The sequence below is a fragment of the Mus pahari genome, chromosome 10 (assembly GCF_900095145.1).
Source record: "Mus pahari chromosome 10, PAHARI_EIJ_v1.1, whole genome shotgun sequence".
Classification (NCBI taxonomy): domain Eukaryota; kingdom Metazoa; phylum Chordata; class Mammalia; order Rodentia; family Muridae; genus Mus; species Mus pahari.
The window spans coordinates 116255379-116272575 of NC_034599.1; the positions used below are offsets into that span (position 1 = coordinate 116255379).

General features: G+C 43.6%; 1 protein-coding gene across 1 annotated transcript in view; it reads left to right on the plus strand.

Moving 5' to 3' along the window:
• Limd1 (LIM domains containing 1) overlaps positions 1-17197 on the plus strand; it is a 42044-nt gene that overhangs the window by 19538 nt on the left and 5309 nt on the right. Inside the window, exons 2-4 of the mRNA XM_021206564.2 lie at positions 2705-2806; positions 12131-12198; positions 12789-12851. Of these exons, the coding sequence (XP_021062223.1) occupies positions 2705-2806; positions 12131-12198; positions 12789-12851 (233 nt within the window). The remainder of the gene's footprint in view (positions 1-2704; positions 2807-12130; positions 12199-12788; positions 12852-17197) is intronic.

The following is a 17197-nucleotide window of genomic DNA, read 5'->3' on the forward strand; positions in this document are numbered from 1 at the left end:
TGGAGATCATGGGCAAATTTACAGTGATTGGGAAGTTGCTATCTGAACTTCCTTTCCCACTGAGTGAAGTAAGGCCACTTACTTCAGCTTCAGTGGCAGCTGAAGAAAGAGGTCTGGTGCAATGGCTGTAGCACCAAGTGGCTTTAAGTACTTCCTTTGTGGGTTAGTGATGGCCTCACGGATTGGCTCAGGAACTGCAAAGTGCATGAGAGGATAGAAGCAGGGGCACCCAGAGAGTGTTGTCTGCACACTCGGATCTCATCCTCATGTGCACATGAGGATCAGCTGGTAAACTTTGATTTTGGACACTCTGAACTAGAGGTCATATGCTCATTGGTAGGTAGACATCCAACACCAGTGGGCAAACAGTGCCTCTGGGGATATTTCAGCTTTAGTGTGGGAGGGACGTAGTATTGCTAGGATCATTAGTATGGTCCATTTCTAGAACCTGTTGATGCCCAGAACTCTCAGTACTGGCAGGACCACAGGGTATATAGCCTTTAGCTGAGAAAAAGCCCTACTCACTTTTCTCTTGATTTAGTTATTACTAAATATTACTAATAGCTGTTTCTATTTTTTTTTCTTTTTGGATATTTGTGTAAATCTGGTGGCCTCAGGATTGTGTAAAGTCTAAGGATAGTCAACAGCTTCTTTTTTTCTAATGTTGAGCACTAGCCTGGGCCATTTTGTGAGGCCTCATGCAGGATCCAGGTAAGGTGGGAAGCCCCTTTGCCCACTGTGGGAGAACAGTTTCTTCCAGGTAGGCTGGATGCAGTCACCTTTGCTCTTCGTCCCATTGCAGCATCTGGAAAGCATGTCTCTAAGTGATAGAGAAATGCGTATAATTGGACAAATTACTGGGCAAAGGGACAGAGCACAAGGTTGCACTGTCACTTGCAGAAGGATGCCTTTTATGGGAGGAACCTTGTAGTTGAGGTTTCAAGTGGAGATGGCCTTTGGTGTGGGTGTGGTGGCAACAAAGCAAAATGGGAGGTGGGCCAGTCCAGCAGTGGGAGGCCAGGGGCATGGCTATTCTCGGGTCTGAATCCTGAACAGGACAGATGATCAAGGCAAGAAAGGAGCCCCATCTTCATGAGGTGCCCCGCATGTATACAGTGTGAATAGCTACACAGAGATACGATGGGCTCAGATTCCGTCTTTCAAATCAACCAGCAGTATGACCTTTCTAGAATTTGGCTTGTGAAAGGGAGATGATAGGGCCTCTTTTATGAAGGTCTTTATGATAGGCACGCGTTTCCCAGAGTGTGAACTGTGACTCACTTGTTTTTCTCCTACTAGTCTCTCCGTTTACCACTCATCGCTCACGCTCACACCAAGTATTTGTCCTACTAATGTGGTTTTGTATGGGATGTTCCTTACTTCATGTGCAATGGTTTGAACATGGGAGTTTTCTTCCTTGCTATGTGTCTGCTTGGAAGTCCACATGGTGAAGATGCATGCTTGCAACCCAAAGAAATGAAGTCAAGATCTGAGAGGAAGATAGGAGGCTGAAGATGTAGGTAACAGGCCTCAAATAAAGAAGTAGAAGAGAACAGTGCTGGGTAGGGTACAGAGAGTGGGGAAGGCTTACTCCTGGCGGTTGTGAGGTTCCTCTTGGAGATGCCATCCATTTGGCCCTAAGCCTATGAGCAAGGTTTGATGGCTATCTCCCCCAGCCTAAATGAGACAAGTTCACCTCTTGGGTCTAGGCTGGCAGATGTATGTATTCTGTAATGTATGTGTAGATGCAATGTTTTCTCTTTGTTTGAGTGGTTGATGTGGGACATTTTATAAAGAGTATAGAAGCTTAGATTTTCTTAGTAGTAATCAGTTTGTCAATTTACAATAGGAACTCTGGGTGGGTATAGTGGCACACACCTTTTTCCCCAACATGTATGAAATAGAGGCAGGCCCATCTTTGTGAGTTCAAGGCCAGCCTGGTTTACATAGTGAGTTCCAAGACAGTGTGTTACGTAGTGAGACACTGTCTCAAGAATAAAAAGAAGGAACTCTAAGGCAGAGGCAGAGACAGGTGCATCTCTTTGAGCTCAAGGCCAGCCTGGTTACATATCAAATTCCAGAATAGCCAGGGCTACATGAAAGAGATTTTTATCCCAACCAATCACTCACTCACTCAAAATAGGAATTCTGTTTTACCTGCTGTGCTCTGGGAAAGCTTTGAAACACATATAAATAATTCACATGAAATTAAAATTTCAGCCAACTGTGCTGACACATACCTGTAGTGCCAGCACTCAGGAGGCTGAGGTAGGAGAATTGTCATTGAATTTGAAGTCATTGTGGGTTATATAATGAATTCCAGGCAAGGCTGGGCTACAGAGCAAGACCCTGTCTCAATACTTTTAAACATATCCAAACTCTTTTGAGATTAGATTTTCCCCCCTGAGCTGTGTTGTAGTCATGGTTTGCTTAGGATTTGGTTTTTTGAAAGGTGGGAGCCTTTGAAAGCTCTGGGCAGGTGTGTGGGGACTCTGTGTGTGTGTGTGTGTGTGTGTGTGTGTGTGTGTGTGTGTGTGTGTGTGTTTTGATGGTAGCTGTTTTTGCACTTAAAAGAACTGAGCCCTGAGAAATCCATGGATGTAGTATTGTGGTAGGGGAGGAAATTCTTCTTTGTTCCTTGGCTTTTTCACAACTTTTTAAACATCCCAGTTTTCTTCTGACTTGGTATCTTCTTGCCTTTCAGGTTCCTGTGTGAAATGCAACAAAGGGGTGTTTGGAGCTGGCCAGGCCTGTCAGGCCATGGGAGATCTCTACCACGATGCATGCTTCACTTGTGCAGCCTGCAGTAAGTGTGCAGCAGTGGGGGTGGAAAGAGGAACACAGACTAAGAGAGTGGGGAGAGGTAAGATTGTAGAGATGGAACCCTGAGCTTCCTACACCCTAGGCAGCTGCTCTACAATGGAGTCACGCTCCAAGTGGATCATCCTTTAGTGTAAGGATTCTTAACCCCCAGTACAAAGCTAAAGAAACGAGGTGGCTTATCTCTAAGTACTTAAGATAGTGATGGTAAGTTGAGAGGTTTCAAAGTAGTCCTTAATAACGTTAGATTTGTAATGTACCGTGGAGGACTCAGGAGGAGAGGGAAGAGATGCTCGTTATCCTGTCAGTTATCTCCTCTACTTCAGGGCCACATAGCTAGAGGACCATTGGTCAGTTTCTCTATCTCGTGTGAGGTGATGAGTTGAGCCAACGGCAGCTGCTCACTGTGGAGTCTGTCAGGCCCAATGTGTGCGTATCTGACTCAGCCATGGATTGATCATGGCTTCTGCTGAAGATTAATGTAGAGGAGATTTTTCAAAAAAAGGTTCCCCTCTCCTCCTTCACTTTTTCCTGCCCCTCCTTCCTGCTTTGAAAGCCATCTCTTAGCCTAGGCCCTAGTGGCACATATCTTTAATCCCAGCACTTAGTACTTGAGATGGGTGGTGGTGGGGTGGGTCTCAGTTCAGCCAGCCCGGTCTACAGAATGAGTTCCAGGACAGCCAGGGCTACACAGAGGAACCTTGAAATAGAGAGGGAGAGAGGAAAAGAGGGAGAGAAGGAAGGAAAGAAGGAGAGAGGGGGGAAGAAAAAAAGAAAGAAAGTCACCTCTTTACTAGGTCATAGAACCATACAGGAACAATTTCAATCATTTCTGTGTTTTAGTTCACATAACTAACCTATCTTTAACAACTCGTTTTCTCTGTATGCATTCTACTTCATGAGTTTGGTCATCGTTTCCAGGTGATTTGGCAAAGTGAGTGGCGAGAGTGTGAACATCATAGCACATACATTCTAGAGAAAAGTAAGGAACAGTATATAGATAACACATACATGAAATATGATTGGTTGGGCTGGAGAGATGGCTCAGAGTAACCCATCGGTTATTCTTCCATGGGACCTGGGTTTGTTCCTCAGTACCTACAGAGAGGCTCACAACTGTCTCTTAACTCTAAATCCAGGGAATCTGATGCCTTCTGGCCTCTACAGGGGCTAGGCATGCACATGCTACACAGATATACATGCAGGCAAAACATATATAAAATAAAAATATTTTTAAAAATGTCATTGGTGTCAGGGAGATGCAGCCCTAGGGACTTCCACTCAGATAAAGCCAGGCCCTTGACTATACCACAAAAAAAGGAATTTAAGATGGATCAGTGTGAAGTAAAGTTAGTGAATTTAAGTAGAGATGAATCTTAGTATACACTTCAACTTTAAGCATGGTGGAGAAGTGGGGGGTGGGGGGAGAGATGTGGGGTAGAGAAAAAAAGGGAGGGAAGGAGGAAGGAGGGAAGGAAAGATACAGCTTAGCTGGTAGAGTTCTTGCCTAGCATGCATTCAAGCCCTGGCTACCATTCCCAGTACCACGTGAATCAGGCATGATGGTGAACACCTATAATCCTAGCAAATAGATCAGAGTTCAGGGTCATCCTTAGCTACATAATGAGTTCAAGGATAATCTGAGCAACATGTTCAAAAGAAAAATTATCTCTGGTCTTTGACTCTTTCAGCTGTTTTTTTAAATTTTATTTTCCTTTAATTTTTGAAATTATAACATAATTATATCATTTCTCCTTTCTCTTTCCTCCTGCCAAACACTTCCATATATCCTTCCTTGCCTTATTTCAAATCAGTGGCCTCTTCTTTTCATTAAATGCTGTTACAGATGTGTGTGAGTGTTTTCCTAAACGCAACCTGCTGCAGCCTGTATGATGTTACTTGTATGTGTGTTTTCAGGACTGACCATTTGCTACTCTTGGTGACCAGTTGGTGTGCTCTTCCCTGGGAAGTCTAACAACTGTTTCTTAATCATTGCTCTGTTTACCAGGGAACAAGCAGAAACTTTTTTTGAAAAAAAAATTTCAGGCAGTTATTGTTTGAAGAGGAAAGCTGTTAGCAGGCAGAAGCCAAATGATGACTGTGGGGTTGCTGTACCAAGGCACCACGGAACAAGTGGCTGGTAAATCGCTGCACTGGCTGTTCACCGTGGAGTCTGGGAAGCCAGGGTCAGGCGCCAACATACTTAGTGTTTTAGCGTTTTAAGGGGGTTGCTTCTTGGTTCATAGATGGCTTTCCTGCAATCCTTACAGAAGGGGGTTGGAAGCTCTCAGAAGGGGACTTCTTTGAGTCACCCCACAGCTCTGGACTCCTTCACAAGGCTACATCTCTCAACATCTTCCCCCTAGAACAAACACTTTGGACTCTGGCATCTTGCCATGAGAATTTTAGGGAAACACAGACATTTAGTCCTGTGTAGATGCATCAGCCATTTTTACCTACAGTTGTTTGAATAACATCTATACCTTAGTGCACTGTTTAGACTGCCTCACATGGTGGTGCACAAACGCTTGTGGACTAAGGCTCTTTTAAGTTTTGAATATAACTAACGTTGTATTCTGGCTTGAGTGTCTTCCTCCTCATGTTGACTTGCAATGGCCTAAGCCATAGTTTCTGGTATTTGGAGGTGGGGGCAGTTGGATGGTGATTAGGGTTAATTGGATTTGGGTCACCAGGATGGAGCTCCCCAATCGCTTTATAGTAAAAGAACCGATCTCTATCATTCTGAGATGCCTTGTGCTACCTCTGGCCTCTGCAAAGTCCCCTTTAGCAAGAAGACCCTCATCAGATGTGGCCTTCCCGAACCTGGGACATTTAGAATTGTGAACTGAATAACCTTTTTTCTTTATAAATTATTCAGATTGTGCTATCCAGTTATAGCATAGAAAACAGACTAACTGAAAACTGAAGATAATGTGTCAAAAGCCCCACCTTGCTTCATCCTTGACCTAACATTAAAGGAATGACACAGGCAAAAGGAGTCAGAGGACCACAGTGCCAGTTAGAGGAGACTGAGAAGCAATCCCGGACTGTGATTAAGGAGCCTCAGCATGTACAGTCTCTTCTGAGCATTGGTCAGGATGCCTCATATCTCTGTAGAAATGAGAGGCTGGCAGCAGGCTCACTCTCACCTACTTTGTGTTTAGGAAGCTACACAAGACATCTCAGAAAGACCCAGGCAGACCTTTGTCTTTCTAGGTGTGGGCACTGTAACAGGCTCTCATGTGATCTGCACACTCACCCACCCCTTGATGAGTAGCTGTGTTTAGTTCATTTTAGATAAGAGAACCACATGATGACCACAAAGAACAATTTGAAGACAGAAGCAGCCTAGGGCTTTAGCCTTGTAGTGCATCTGTCTTCATTTTGGTGTTTCCCCTCTGTTTTTATCCAAATCTGTACACATTTTAGAGTTGGGACCAGAATACACTTACAGTGCTTCCGCATTTACTTAGATGCTATAATTGCACCAGTGGGTTACATGGTAACCCACTTAGTCACTGCACAGTCTGGCTTATGAGTTATTAAATGTCTTTATTCAGTCGCTTTTTTCCCTGAAAAAAACAAACCAAACAAACAAAAAAACCAACCAAAAACCAAAACAAATCACTGAGCAGTTTCCTTGGCATTCTTTCCCAGCAACTGTGTTCAGGGAGTGGAAGTGTGACCATCTATGTCGGTTGTTCAAGCTCTCTTGTTTCTTGATGAACTCCTCAACCCTTGAGTGTTTGGTTGCCATGGACACATGTGCTGTGGTCTTACTTTTCCTTGCTCATGCCCTACCCACCTGTGGTGGCTGTGTCCCCAACAGGATGCTCTTAGAAAGCTGTTGGTTCTCCCCAAAGGAGGAAGCAGGAGCAGCCTAGGCAATGCTGGCTCACACTGTCGAGAAACTTGGCTGAGCATTCATCTCTGGTGGTGCTGGGGTTGGAAGGAGAAGAAAGGAGTATGCTGACTTGTGACAATCATGTGGGGTTCCCTTTGGCACTTTCTGGAATAGGCTAAAAGGGAGAAAGTAGGTAAGGCCTTATATAATCACCCCAGACAGTTTTGGGTCCACTCCCAGCATTGAGGAAAATGTCCCTGACAAAGGCTGCTTGAAGAAGTACATTAGGAATCATTTTGTGTGACAATATAGATGTCCTAAACCTGTAGTCTCAGTGGCCATCAATTACTTGGAATACACTTTAAACCATTAAAGCTACTTTAGTTAAATTCATGTGTAGATAAGCACACATGGCAGTAGCTACCTGTTCCTCCACTGTGTTCCATACTCTGAGAGAGAAATCTTATGAAACAGAAATGGAGAGATTGTGTATTGTGAAGCGACTGTTGACTTTTCCCAAGGAAGACCTGTATTTGATTCTTTAACTCTAATTTTTTCAACTCCAGTCTTTAAGTTTGACTTCTTTAGTATTTATTTACCCATCAGCAAAGGAAGACTTAGTGAAGATGCAGTAAGTTAGGCTCAAATGCCTAAAGTGGAAGGTTGCATTATAGCAAGATTAATGAAATAATCCATACTACTTCCTATCACCCTGTGCCAGTTTGGGGCTCTCACTGGGATGGATTGCCTCAGTCTGTCCTGCTCTTGCCTTGGTTTAGCACCACCTAGTGGTAGCTCTGTGATCTAGCCAATGAGCATCTATGGTCTAGGTGATTCTGTGTCTTTTTCTGGCCCGCTCGGGAGTGACTGAGCTTGAATCAAGCATTCTCTGCTTCCATGCTCTCCAGACTGGTGTTTCCTGGCTTTCTCCGTTTATGCCTCCTTTCTCTAAACAGGTGGCAGTTTAGTTTGCCTCCAGGTATGAGTTAAAGACAGTCTTGCTTTATCCAAATATGTGCTGTTAGAGAATTCTGATTACACTTACCTATGACAGTATGTAACAAAGGACCCAGTGTGTAAAGATTGCTGTAAATAGTGAAAGCTTCATTTGCATTCACTGAGGAAGGGAGAATATAGGTTAATGCCCTACCAAAATTAGGACTGTGGGGTAACCCAAAGAAGCAGTTGTTTAGATGCCTTCAGAATCAGATGAAGCTGTTCACTTGCTACCTGGATGAGACTAGGATTCCTCATTTATCATGTTTTGATGGGGTTATAGCTCAGCAGTAGAGCACTTGCCTGTTGTACAAAGCTCTGGGTGCCATACTATTACTGGGGGAATGTATATTTTTATGTTATGAAAGGAAACCGCCAAAGTTGAGTGTGTTCTTGAGGTATGGTTTCATGTTAATACCAGGAGTAATCAAGGCTGGTATTACTGCTTTGTTCAGTGATAGTGATAGATATGTGCTCTGTTTCTGTCCTGTTCAGTGATAGTGACAGACACGTGCTCTATTTCTGCTTCACTCTAGTGAGTCACTTCCCCAATCTCAAATCTGGAGTAGGAGGTGAGTTTCAGGGGAAATGACTGTTGAGTTTCCTGAAAGGTAGGTGACAAGACAGACTCAGCAGTAAACATGTGCAACAGGGCTGAACATTCTTCCTTAGAATACACAAATCCCAGGCTAAAAAGATGTGTCAGGGGTTATGAGCACTCAGTGATCTTACTGAGAACCTGAGTTCTGTCTTAGCACAAGTGCCTGCACCTTCAGCTCTAGGGGATCTAATATACTTTGGCCTCCCTGGGCATCTACCTATAACATACATACACACATATGTACTCATAAACTTTAGAAAAATAAAAGTAAATCCTTAAACATTAGGAAGACTATACCAAGGCCTCAGGATATGAAGGACAATTAGCAGGTGGTATTCTTCTTCTTTTTTTTTTTTTTTTTTTTTTTTTTTGGTTTTTCAAGACAGGGTTTCTCTGTATAGCCCTGGCTGTCCTGGAACTCACTCTGTAGTCCAGGGTGGCCTTGAACTCAGAAATCCGCCTGCCTCTGCCTCCTAAGTGCTGGGATTAAAGGTGTGTGCCACCACGCCCGGCCTAGCAGGTGGTATTCTTACTCTGACAAGATAAAGCAAGTAAATTTGAAGGCTGTATACAGTTTCTAACCTGAAGTGAGGACTAAAGCTCAAGGTTTTTGGCACAGAACCATTTCCACCCTCTTAGGTCTTTGGTGGGGTGCTTAATGTTTAAACTGAGAATAGAGAAAAACCAGACATGTCCTCTAAGCTCCTCCCTGACCCTTCCTGTCCGTCCGGGCACAAGACTTCTCAGTGCAGGGCTGGCAGCAAGGACAGTTGTCTAGCCAACTTGTGATTTTAAAGAGAGCGGTACATCCAAGGCCATCCCAGGCTACATAGTGAGTTCAGGACCAACCTGGGCTACAAGGCAAGATTTGGTCTTAAAAAAGGAATCACAGCATTGCTTACTTGTTAAGCATTTGGTGAGCTATAGGAAAGAAGAAAAAAGCAAGCCTGCCTCTGTTCTGCAGGTGCTGTGAAGGTCCACTCGTGGGAACCGTCACCAGAGACTGTCTTTTTTACATGACTGAGACATTTAAATCTTACTCTTTTTTCCTTTTTACATTATATTGTTTACTTGTTTAACTTTTAAAAAGCTATGTTATTGATTTTTTTAAAATCAATAAATATATATTATGTTATATATAATTTTAAAAACAAAACAAAAATGTACAAAGGGAAAAATGAAATTTCTAATACCATTTGCCAAGTATATTAGAAGTAGATAAAGTGGAAAGTAGCTTTTACCTTTTACATTTCCACCGCCGCTGGCCACTTGCTCCCACCCTTGTGATGTATCAGTGGGGTGTGTGATACTTACCAAAATGGAATTGTGCCATGAATATACATGTCCAGCTTGCTTTCTTCACTCACTAATGTGTTCTGACTCTCTTTTTATAGCATAAGCATTTTCTGGTACCATTAAAACATTATTTATGTGGTATTTTAAAAGGCCATATAACAGTTCATCAGTTAGATGTACTCTGTTTTATGTAGTCGCTTCTTTGAGTAAATATTTACTGATCTTTTTTTATTTTGTCCCAAAGCCAAGTCTGTCGCATGGAGTCAAGATAAACATCATTAAAGTTTCCTTTCCAGGAAGAGTTTGTGAAATTACACTTACTCCTAGCTTAGGAAACTATGCAGTGACAGGGAGAGTGAGCACTTCACAGTCCTCGGTGGTGTTACAGGGGAGCAACCCCCACCTCCATCTGTGTTTGTTTGCACCATAGGAGATTTAATACTTTTGTGTAGTGATGGTCTTTGTAGGTTTTAGAATAGAGCTATTCTTTCCTATTAAGATTTTTAAAAAAATGTGTATGGGTATTTGGCCAAATACTTTGTGTGTACCACCTTCAGGCATGGTACACATGGAGGCCAGAAGACGGTGTTAGAGCCCCTGAACTAGAGTCACTGCCGGCTGTGAGTTGTCATGTGAGTCCTGGGAACGGAACCTATGTCCTCTCTAAGAGCATCAAGTTCTCTTAAGTGCTGAGTATAAATAGAATTTCTTATAAGCATCACTTTCAATAAGAAGTATGAGCTGAGGCAGGATTAGAAGGTGGGACATCTGGCAGAGAAAGAGAGAGAGAGAGAGAGAGAGAGACAGACAGACAGACAGACAGACAGACAGACAGACAGACAAACTCTGGAAAGATGGTCACATTAGTAGTACCCGTGGCTCCTGACTCCTAGGTGGTTACTTCTTTGGACACTCCTCCAGTGATCACCGGATTTAGTAAAATTTCTTTTGTTGCTAGGTATGTTGGTCCACTCCTTTAGTCCCAGAACCTCAGGAAGCAGAGGCTGGACGATCTCTGTGAGCTGGAGACTAACCTTGTCTATAAGTTTCAAGCTAGCCAGGGCTACATGGTGTGATCTTGTCTTGAAACATTTTCTTTCCTTTTTTGTTGTGATTTTGTGTGTGTTTGTTTGTTTGTTTTTAAGATTTTGCTGGGTAGCTCAGGCTAAGTTTGAACTCCTGACCCTTCTGCCTCTGCCTCCTGTGTTAATATTTTTAATCTCAATTTGAGGTCTCTACCCCTGCTTTTGACCATTTAGTTTCCTGATAAAAGATATACACCACCTTTGTATTCATAATAAGCCTTAATCAGCACAAGAACCAGGCAGATATCTACCCTCTATGCTATTATGTCTATTTCCCCGCTAACGATCCCATTATATAATTTGCCATGTTTCATCTGGACTGCTTGTAACTTGCCAGCCCACATGGCCATTATTTTAAGATTCTTACCCCAAGGCCTCTTCTCCTCACCAGGCCTCACCTTCTCATAACCCAAGCCTAGGAACTCCAAACCCCTCCTATCTCTCTTCTGCCCAGCTATTGGCTGTAGGCATATTTTTCAGCAATCGGGGATAACTTGGGGGGTGGGGGTGGGCAAAGTAACATAGTGTCAATTGGCAACCAGGCCTTGGGGGCCAGTATTTAGCATTAAAATATAAGAAAAAAAAACCCCAAACCTCAATATCCTGAGTACTGGAATCACAAGAATGCTTCACCATACCCAACCAGATTTACTACTTTGCCAATTTGTGAGATGAAGATAGGATTTTATTGTGGTTCTAATTTACATTCCCTTGATTACAGGTAGAATTGAGACATCTTTTATCTAATAGATATTAGGTTGCTATTAGTAACAACATTATTGTGAAGATGATATAACAGGCTTCTGCTTCTCCTTTGAACTCATAATCCTCCTCCTCCTCCTCCTCCTCCTGCCTGTCCTCCTCCTCCTCCTTCCTCCTCCTCTTTCCTTAGCTTTTTAAGTACTGGGATGACAGGCCTGTGCCACCATGTTTTGTGACATTGGTGATTTTGTTGTCAGGTTAGGTCCTTGGTCCCGGGATCTTGACTTCATCCAATGCCAAGAATTCATTAGGCTTTTGGGGCTTCCAGGGGAAGCCACAGGAGAGACTACTACCAGTGCCCTGAGCTGGTGTGTGCCTCCTCTAGCCTGTCACGGAGGTTTACAGATATCTTTTTAAGCAGCAAGGAAGTCCTAGAAGGATATGTATGGTGAATCTCAAGTTGGCTTCAAGTCTCTCTGTTAAACAGCACCAGGCAGGGGACCTTCTTCCTGGACTTGGTCTGATTTTTTTGCTGACAGCCACACTGTCCCCCACTATGTAGCCTAGGCTGGGTTGTAACTTGTGGTGATCCTCTTGGCTTTGCCTTCAAATGCTAGGATTATAGGTGTCCAGCACCACGCCCATCTAATATCATCCTTCAGTAAAAAAACCTCTCGTTCACAGTTGACATTTCCTATATGTGGTTAGAGTTGGGGCCTCTCTCTTAAAGCTATCTTGCTAAATTTAACCTTTTTCCCTTTACCCCACCTTCCGTTTTTACTTCAGGCAGGAAGTTAAGAGGAAAGGCCTTCTACTTTGTCAACGGCAAAGTATTCTGTGAGGAAGACTTTTTGGTGAGTATTATTACACAGACTGTGTGGGATGAGGGTGACTTAAGGCAGGAGCCCGAGAGGTCCAGATGGCAGAAGGTTGTTTCTCTGTGCTCCTGGTGCCAACAGTAGAAGGCTCTTCCCTCCTCATGCATGCCTGAGTCATCTGAGTCCTGAAGCAGAAGGCAAGTCACAGGCTTTATTCATGTATACATGTGCCTCTCTTCTATATCAGTGCTCATGTGTGTGTCAGCACGCAGGTATGCACAGGCACATACACACACACGTACTCTTGTTAGAACTCAGATTCCAAACCCCAGTCCTGTCTCCAGCTTACTATATCTGAGGTGGGGCCCATAAACTTACTTTTGTCTCAAGTTTCCAAGTGATTCCAAGGATCTTGTCTTTGGGAATCTTTGAATTGAGGAGTTAACACTTCTCTGTGTCATAGAGTTTAACATTCGAGGGGCCCTGCTAGGATGGGTGGCCCTGAACTACCCCGGTCTCAGCACATAGCTGCACACCCTCAAGGGAACCACGGGTTTCTCAGGAATCCCTCTTTTTCTCTGCTGGTGGGGAGGTGGCTGACTCATCTTTCTTGTCTCTCTTCACAGTATTCTGGCTTTCAGCAGTCTGCAGACAGGTGTTTTCTTTGTGGACACCTGATCATGGACATGGTGAGTATGGTTTGTTGAGAGAGCTCCTTGGAAGGAAGCTAGAAAGAAGTTAATAATTGAACACAATGTTTTCATTCTGATTCCGGTCACTGCTGGTTTTATTTAAAGAAGTCCTTGTCTGGTGCCAGCCAGTTCCTCTCTAACAGAAGCTGTTGTTGGCTTGGACCAATGCAATTTTAACCATGCATACTGCTGCGATTCTGCTCACGCTGGCCTACATCTGGCTTCTCTGTGATCATTGGCTTTCCCAGTGAGGTGCTAGGACCAGCTTATTTTACTTACAGAAATCTCAACCACCTGGGAATCAGGTACAGTCAGATGAATGTGGTTGTTTTTCTTCCAGCACAAGTCATTCCTAAGAAAGCATCTGGCATTCATGCAGACAGGGCCCAAGTTTTCATATCCCATTTTATGCTCTGTCACTGGTTCCTCTAGGTTGTCTGAGTCTCAATTTTTGCTTCATAAATGAGAATAATGTTCGCTGTGGAATCAGGTGCTGAGGTCAACAAATTGTTTACCATTGGAAACTGGCATTTAAGAATTTAAGAGCTAAGCCAAGCAGTGGTGGTATATGCCTTTGATTCCAGCACTTGGGAGGCAGAGGCAGGTGGATTTCTGAGTTTGAGGCCAGCCTAGTCTACAGAGTGAGTTCCAGGACAGCCAGGGCTACACAGAGAAACCCTGTCTCGAAAAGCAAAAAACTGAAACAACAACAAGACAAGAATGTCAGAGCTGGGGGTATTAACTCAGTGTCAGAATGCTTGCCTAACATGCATGTGCCTCTGGGCTCTATCCTGAATACTGGGAGAAGAACAGAAACCAAGGATGGTCAGCTGTGCCGGTTGCTCAGATGCTGGGTCCTTGACTTGTGTTGTTTCCTAGGAGCCACTCCCCTCTTAGATGAGTTTCGTTTCATTCACATTGCTCATCTTCACTTAAAGAAATTCTGAAGGGGCAGGAAATCCCAAGATCTCAGCCTGAGTGAGTGGAGGTTCCTCTGAGAAGTGCTCAATGGCTTGTAGGAACTTCCTTTCTTGGTCTGGGAAGAAGTGCAGTGGCCCATCGCTTGCAGAACATGCCCAAGGCTCTGAGTTTAATCCCAGTGGTAGCAACAAGAAAACAAAAAGTCCTTAATATGTCAGTCATAGAAAATGGTTGGCTGGAAACATTCATTCCATTTTGAGTAATGCAGTGATTTCATTCTGGAGAAGGGAACTACCAATCACCATCATTTTTATTATTTTCTTTCATCTTTTTGTTAAGAAATAACTCAATAAAAGACACAAGTCAGTCGGGCGTGGTGGCACACACCTTTAATCCCAGCACTCGGGAGGCAGAGGCAGGTGGATTTCTGAGTTCGAGGCCAGCCTGGTTTACAGAGTGAGTTCCAGGACAGCCAGGGCTATACAGAGAAACCCTGTCCTGAAAAACCAAAAAAAAAAAAAAAAGACACAAGTCTTACTGATAGATGAAATTTTCCTTGTGTACCTGCCCATGTAATCACATCCAAAATTAAAATGCAAGACATTGCTGAAGCCCAGAAAATGTTCCTTTGCTTCCTCCCACTTGAGATCCTTCTCCACAGAGGCCACAGCTGCTCCTGGCTCCATTGCTACACTATGTTTGTTGGTTTCAGAACATCACACAAGTGGAATTATAGAGCCTAGACTCTTTCAGATATTCCTTTCATCACTTAAAAATATGAGCTGGGCGGTGGTGGTGCATGCCTTTAATACCAGCACTCGGGAGGCAGAGCAGGTGAATCTCTGAATTCAAAGCCAGCCTGGTCTACAGAGTCCTGGGATAGCCAGGGCTACACAGAGAAACCTCTCTCAAGCAAGCAAACAAACAAAAAACAAAAGAAAGGAAGAGAGAGAGGAAAAAAAAAACCTGTCATGAGATTCACATGCATTGTTCCCTATATAAGTAGTTCCCTTGTTTTTATTTCTAAGATTTCATAGTATAGTATATGAATTTGTGCATTTGCGATTTTTGAACTACTTGTGCACAGAGCTTCTGCTACTTTAGAGCACTCTTGTGCATGTGGTTTTTGTTTTTCCCTTTGTTTTGCTTTGTTTTGAGATGGACTCATGGAGCCCAGGCTGATCTCAAATTTGCCAAAATGACTGAGATTACCTTAAGCTTGTGATTTTCCTGCCTCTGCCTCTGAAAGCTAGGATTACAGGCATACATCACCACTGGTTACATGGTGTTAGGTTTGTTTAATTTTTTTGAAACAGGGTCTCACTATGTAGCCTTGGCTTTGCTATATGGACCAGGATGGTCTCAAACTCATAGAGATACACCTGCTTCTGCCTCCTGAGTGCTGGGATTAAAGGCATGTTCTATCATGCCTAACCTGGTACTGGGTATTGAACTCTGGGCCTCATGGATGCTAGGCACACACTCTTCCAACTGAGCTACATTCTCAGCCCTTGCACTTGTCTTTGATGAATGTGCTTTCTTTCTGGTTATGCACTAACATTTATAAAGCAACAGTGAACAGAACTCTCCCTGCTCACGTGGGAGTACCTGCTGCCATTTAGGCCTTGTATACATCAGAGCTTAGCCCTGGGACAGCTGCAGCCTCTTTACTAGCCAATGCTTACTTGAATGTCTTAATTACTCTTCTATTGTTATGAAAAGACACCATTACAAAGCAAACTTATAGAAGAAAGTTTACTGAGGCCTCATAATCCCAGAGGGTGAGTTCATGATTATCTTGGCAGGGGACATGGCAGGTAGACATGGTACTGGAGTAGTAACTAAGAGCTTACATCCTTGTCCAAAAGTAGGAGGCAGAAAGAGCTAATAGGGAATGACCTGAGCTTTTGAAACCTCAAGGACCACACCTCCTAATCCTTCTAAATAGTTCCACCAACTAGGGCTCAAGCATTCACATATGAGTCTATGGGACCCATTCTCATTCAAACCACCACACTGAGGAGTGTGTGTGTGTGTGTGTGTGTGTGTACATGCCCACACAGGCAGGAGCCATACCCCTCTACCTGTCTTTCTAAGAGTGACTCCCAGCTTTAAAACAGAGTTCTCATCTGCTGCCAAAAATTCTAATAATAGAGTCCTTTAAAAAAATTTTTTTTTTTACTTTTTAAGATTATGTGTGTGCATGTGTGTCTGTAAAGTGGTATGTGCATGCGAATTGTTGTCCTGTGTGTGTCTGTGTGTTAGTATGTGCACATGTATGTGAGTGCCCATAGAGGCTAGAGAAGTGTATTGGAACCCCTGGAGCTGGAGCTACAGGTAGACGGTGAGTCACCAGATGTGGGTGCTGGAAACTGAACTCAGGACTTGTCCTAACTGACGAGCCAGCTCTCTCGCCCCAGAAAGACCCTTGCAGACACCCACTTAGCTGTATAGCAGAGCCCCAGCTATCCAGCTCTGTATAAACTGTCTGAGTACAGCATGTTAATAAAGGAGTATGTTCTGAAATAGGTCCTATTCCTCAATGCCAGAATTTTAGAAGCTAGCCAGGATGTAGCAAAATGCCATCTTCTTTTCATTTGACTTTAGGTGCAGTGAGGATTAAGTTAATCTAAGGATTCATTTATTTATTATTTATTTATTTGCCTTTGAGAGGAAGTGCATTCCAATTGCCAAGTGGACTTTGGAAGCCTGGCCTTGTTCCTCTTCTTTGGCACTTTGCCAAAGGGGGTTTTAGAAGCAGTAAAACCCAGTAGAGAATGAGGAAGTCTGAGATCCAAGGTGGGATAGCAGAGTAGTCCTCCTATGCTCCCTGGCCAGGGCATGTAGTGCCAGTTGTCTATTCAGACTTCCAGTGGAAGGACCTGGATTGTAGCACATCTCTTCCACAGACTTACAGTGTCGCGTGAGCTTGCCTATGTCCCAGGTCCCTTCCTCAGACTTGTTTGAAGGCTTTCTGCATGGCTTAGGACCAGCTGTGCTCCCTGCAGACTGGTATTGGGTGTTCCTGTTTATGGTGATGTCATAGTTCTGTTATTTTTGCTGTTTCATGGCTCAGGTAATTGCAGATGTAAATCTCCCACTGAATTACCAAATATGCTTTTAGCCACAAATTACAGAAATCTCTGACTCTAATAGCATGCATCAGATCATCTTAAGACACCAACTGCTAGACATTACGCCTGGTGATTCTAAATGAGGAGGTCTGGGGTGGGGTCTGAGAATGTGCATTTTTTTTAACCAAGTTCTCAGGTAGTGCTAAAATTGCAGATTCAGGGACCACACTTTTAGAATAGGACATTCTCACCAAGGATATGCTTTCCTTCTTGTTTCTTCCTTTCTTCTACTGTCCCTTTTTCCTCTCCTCCCTCCCCCTCCTTCTCCCCTCCTCTCTCCTCTCCTCT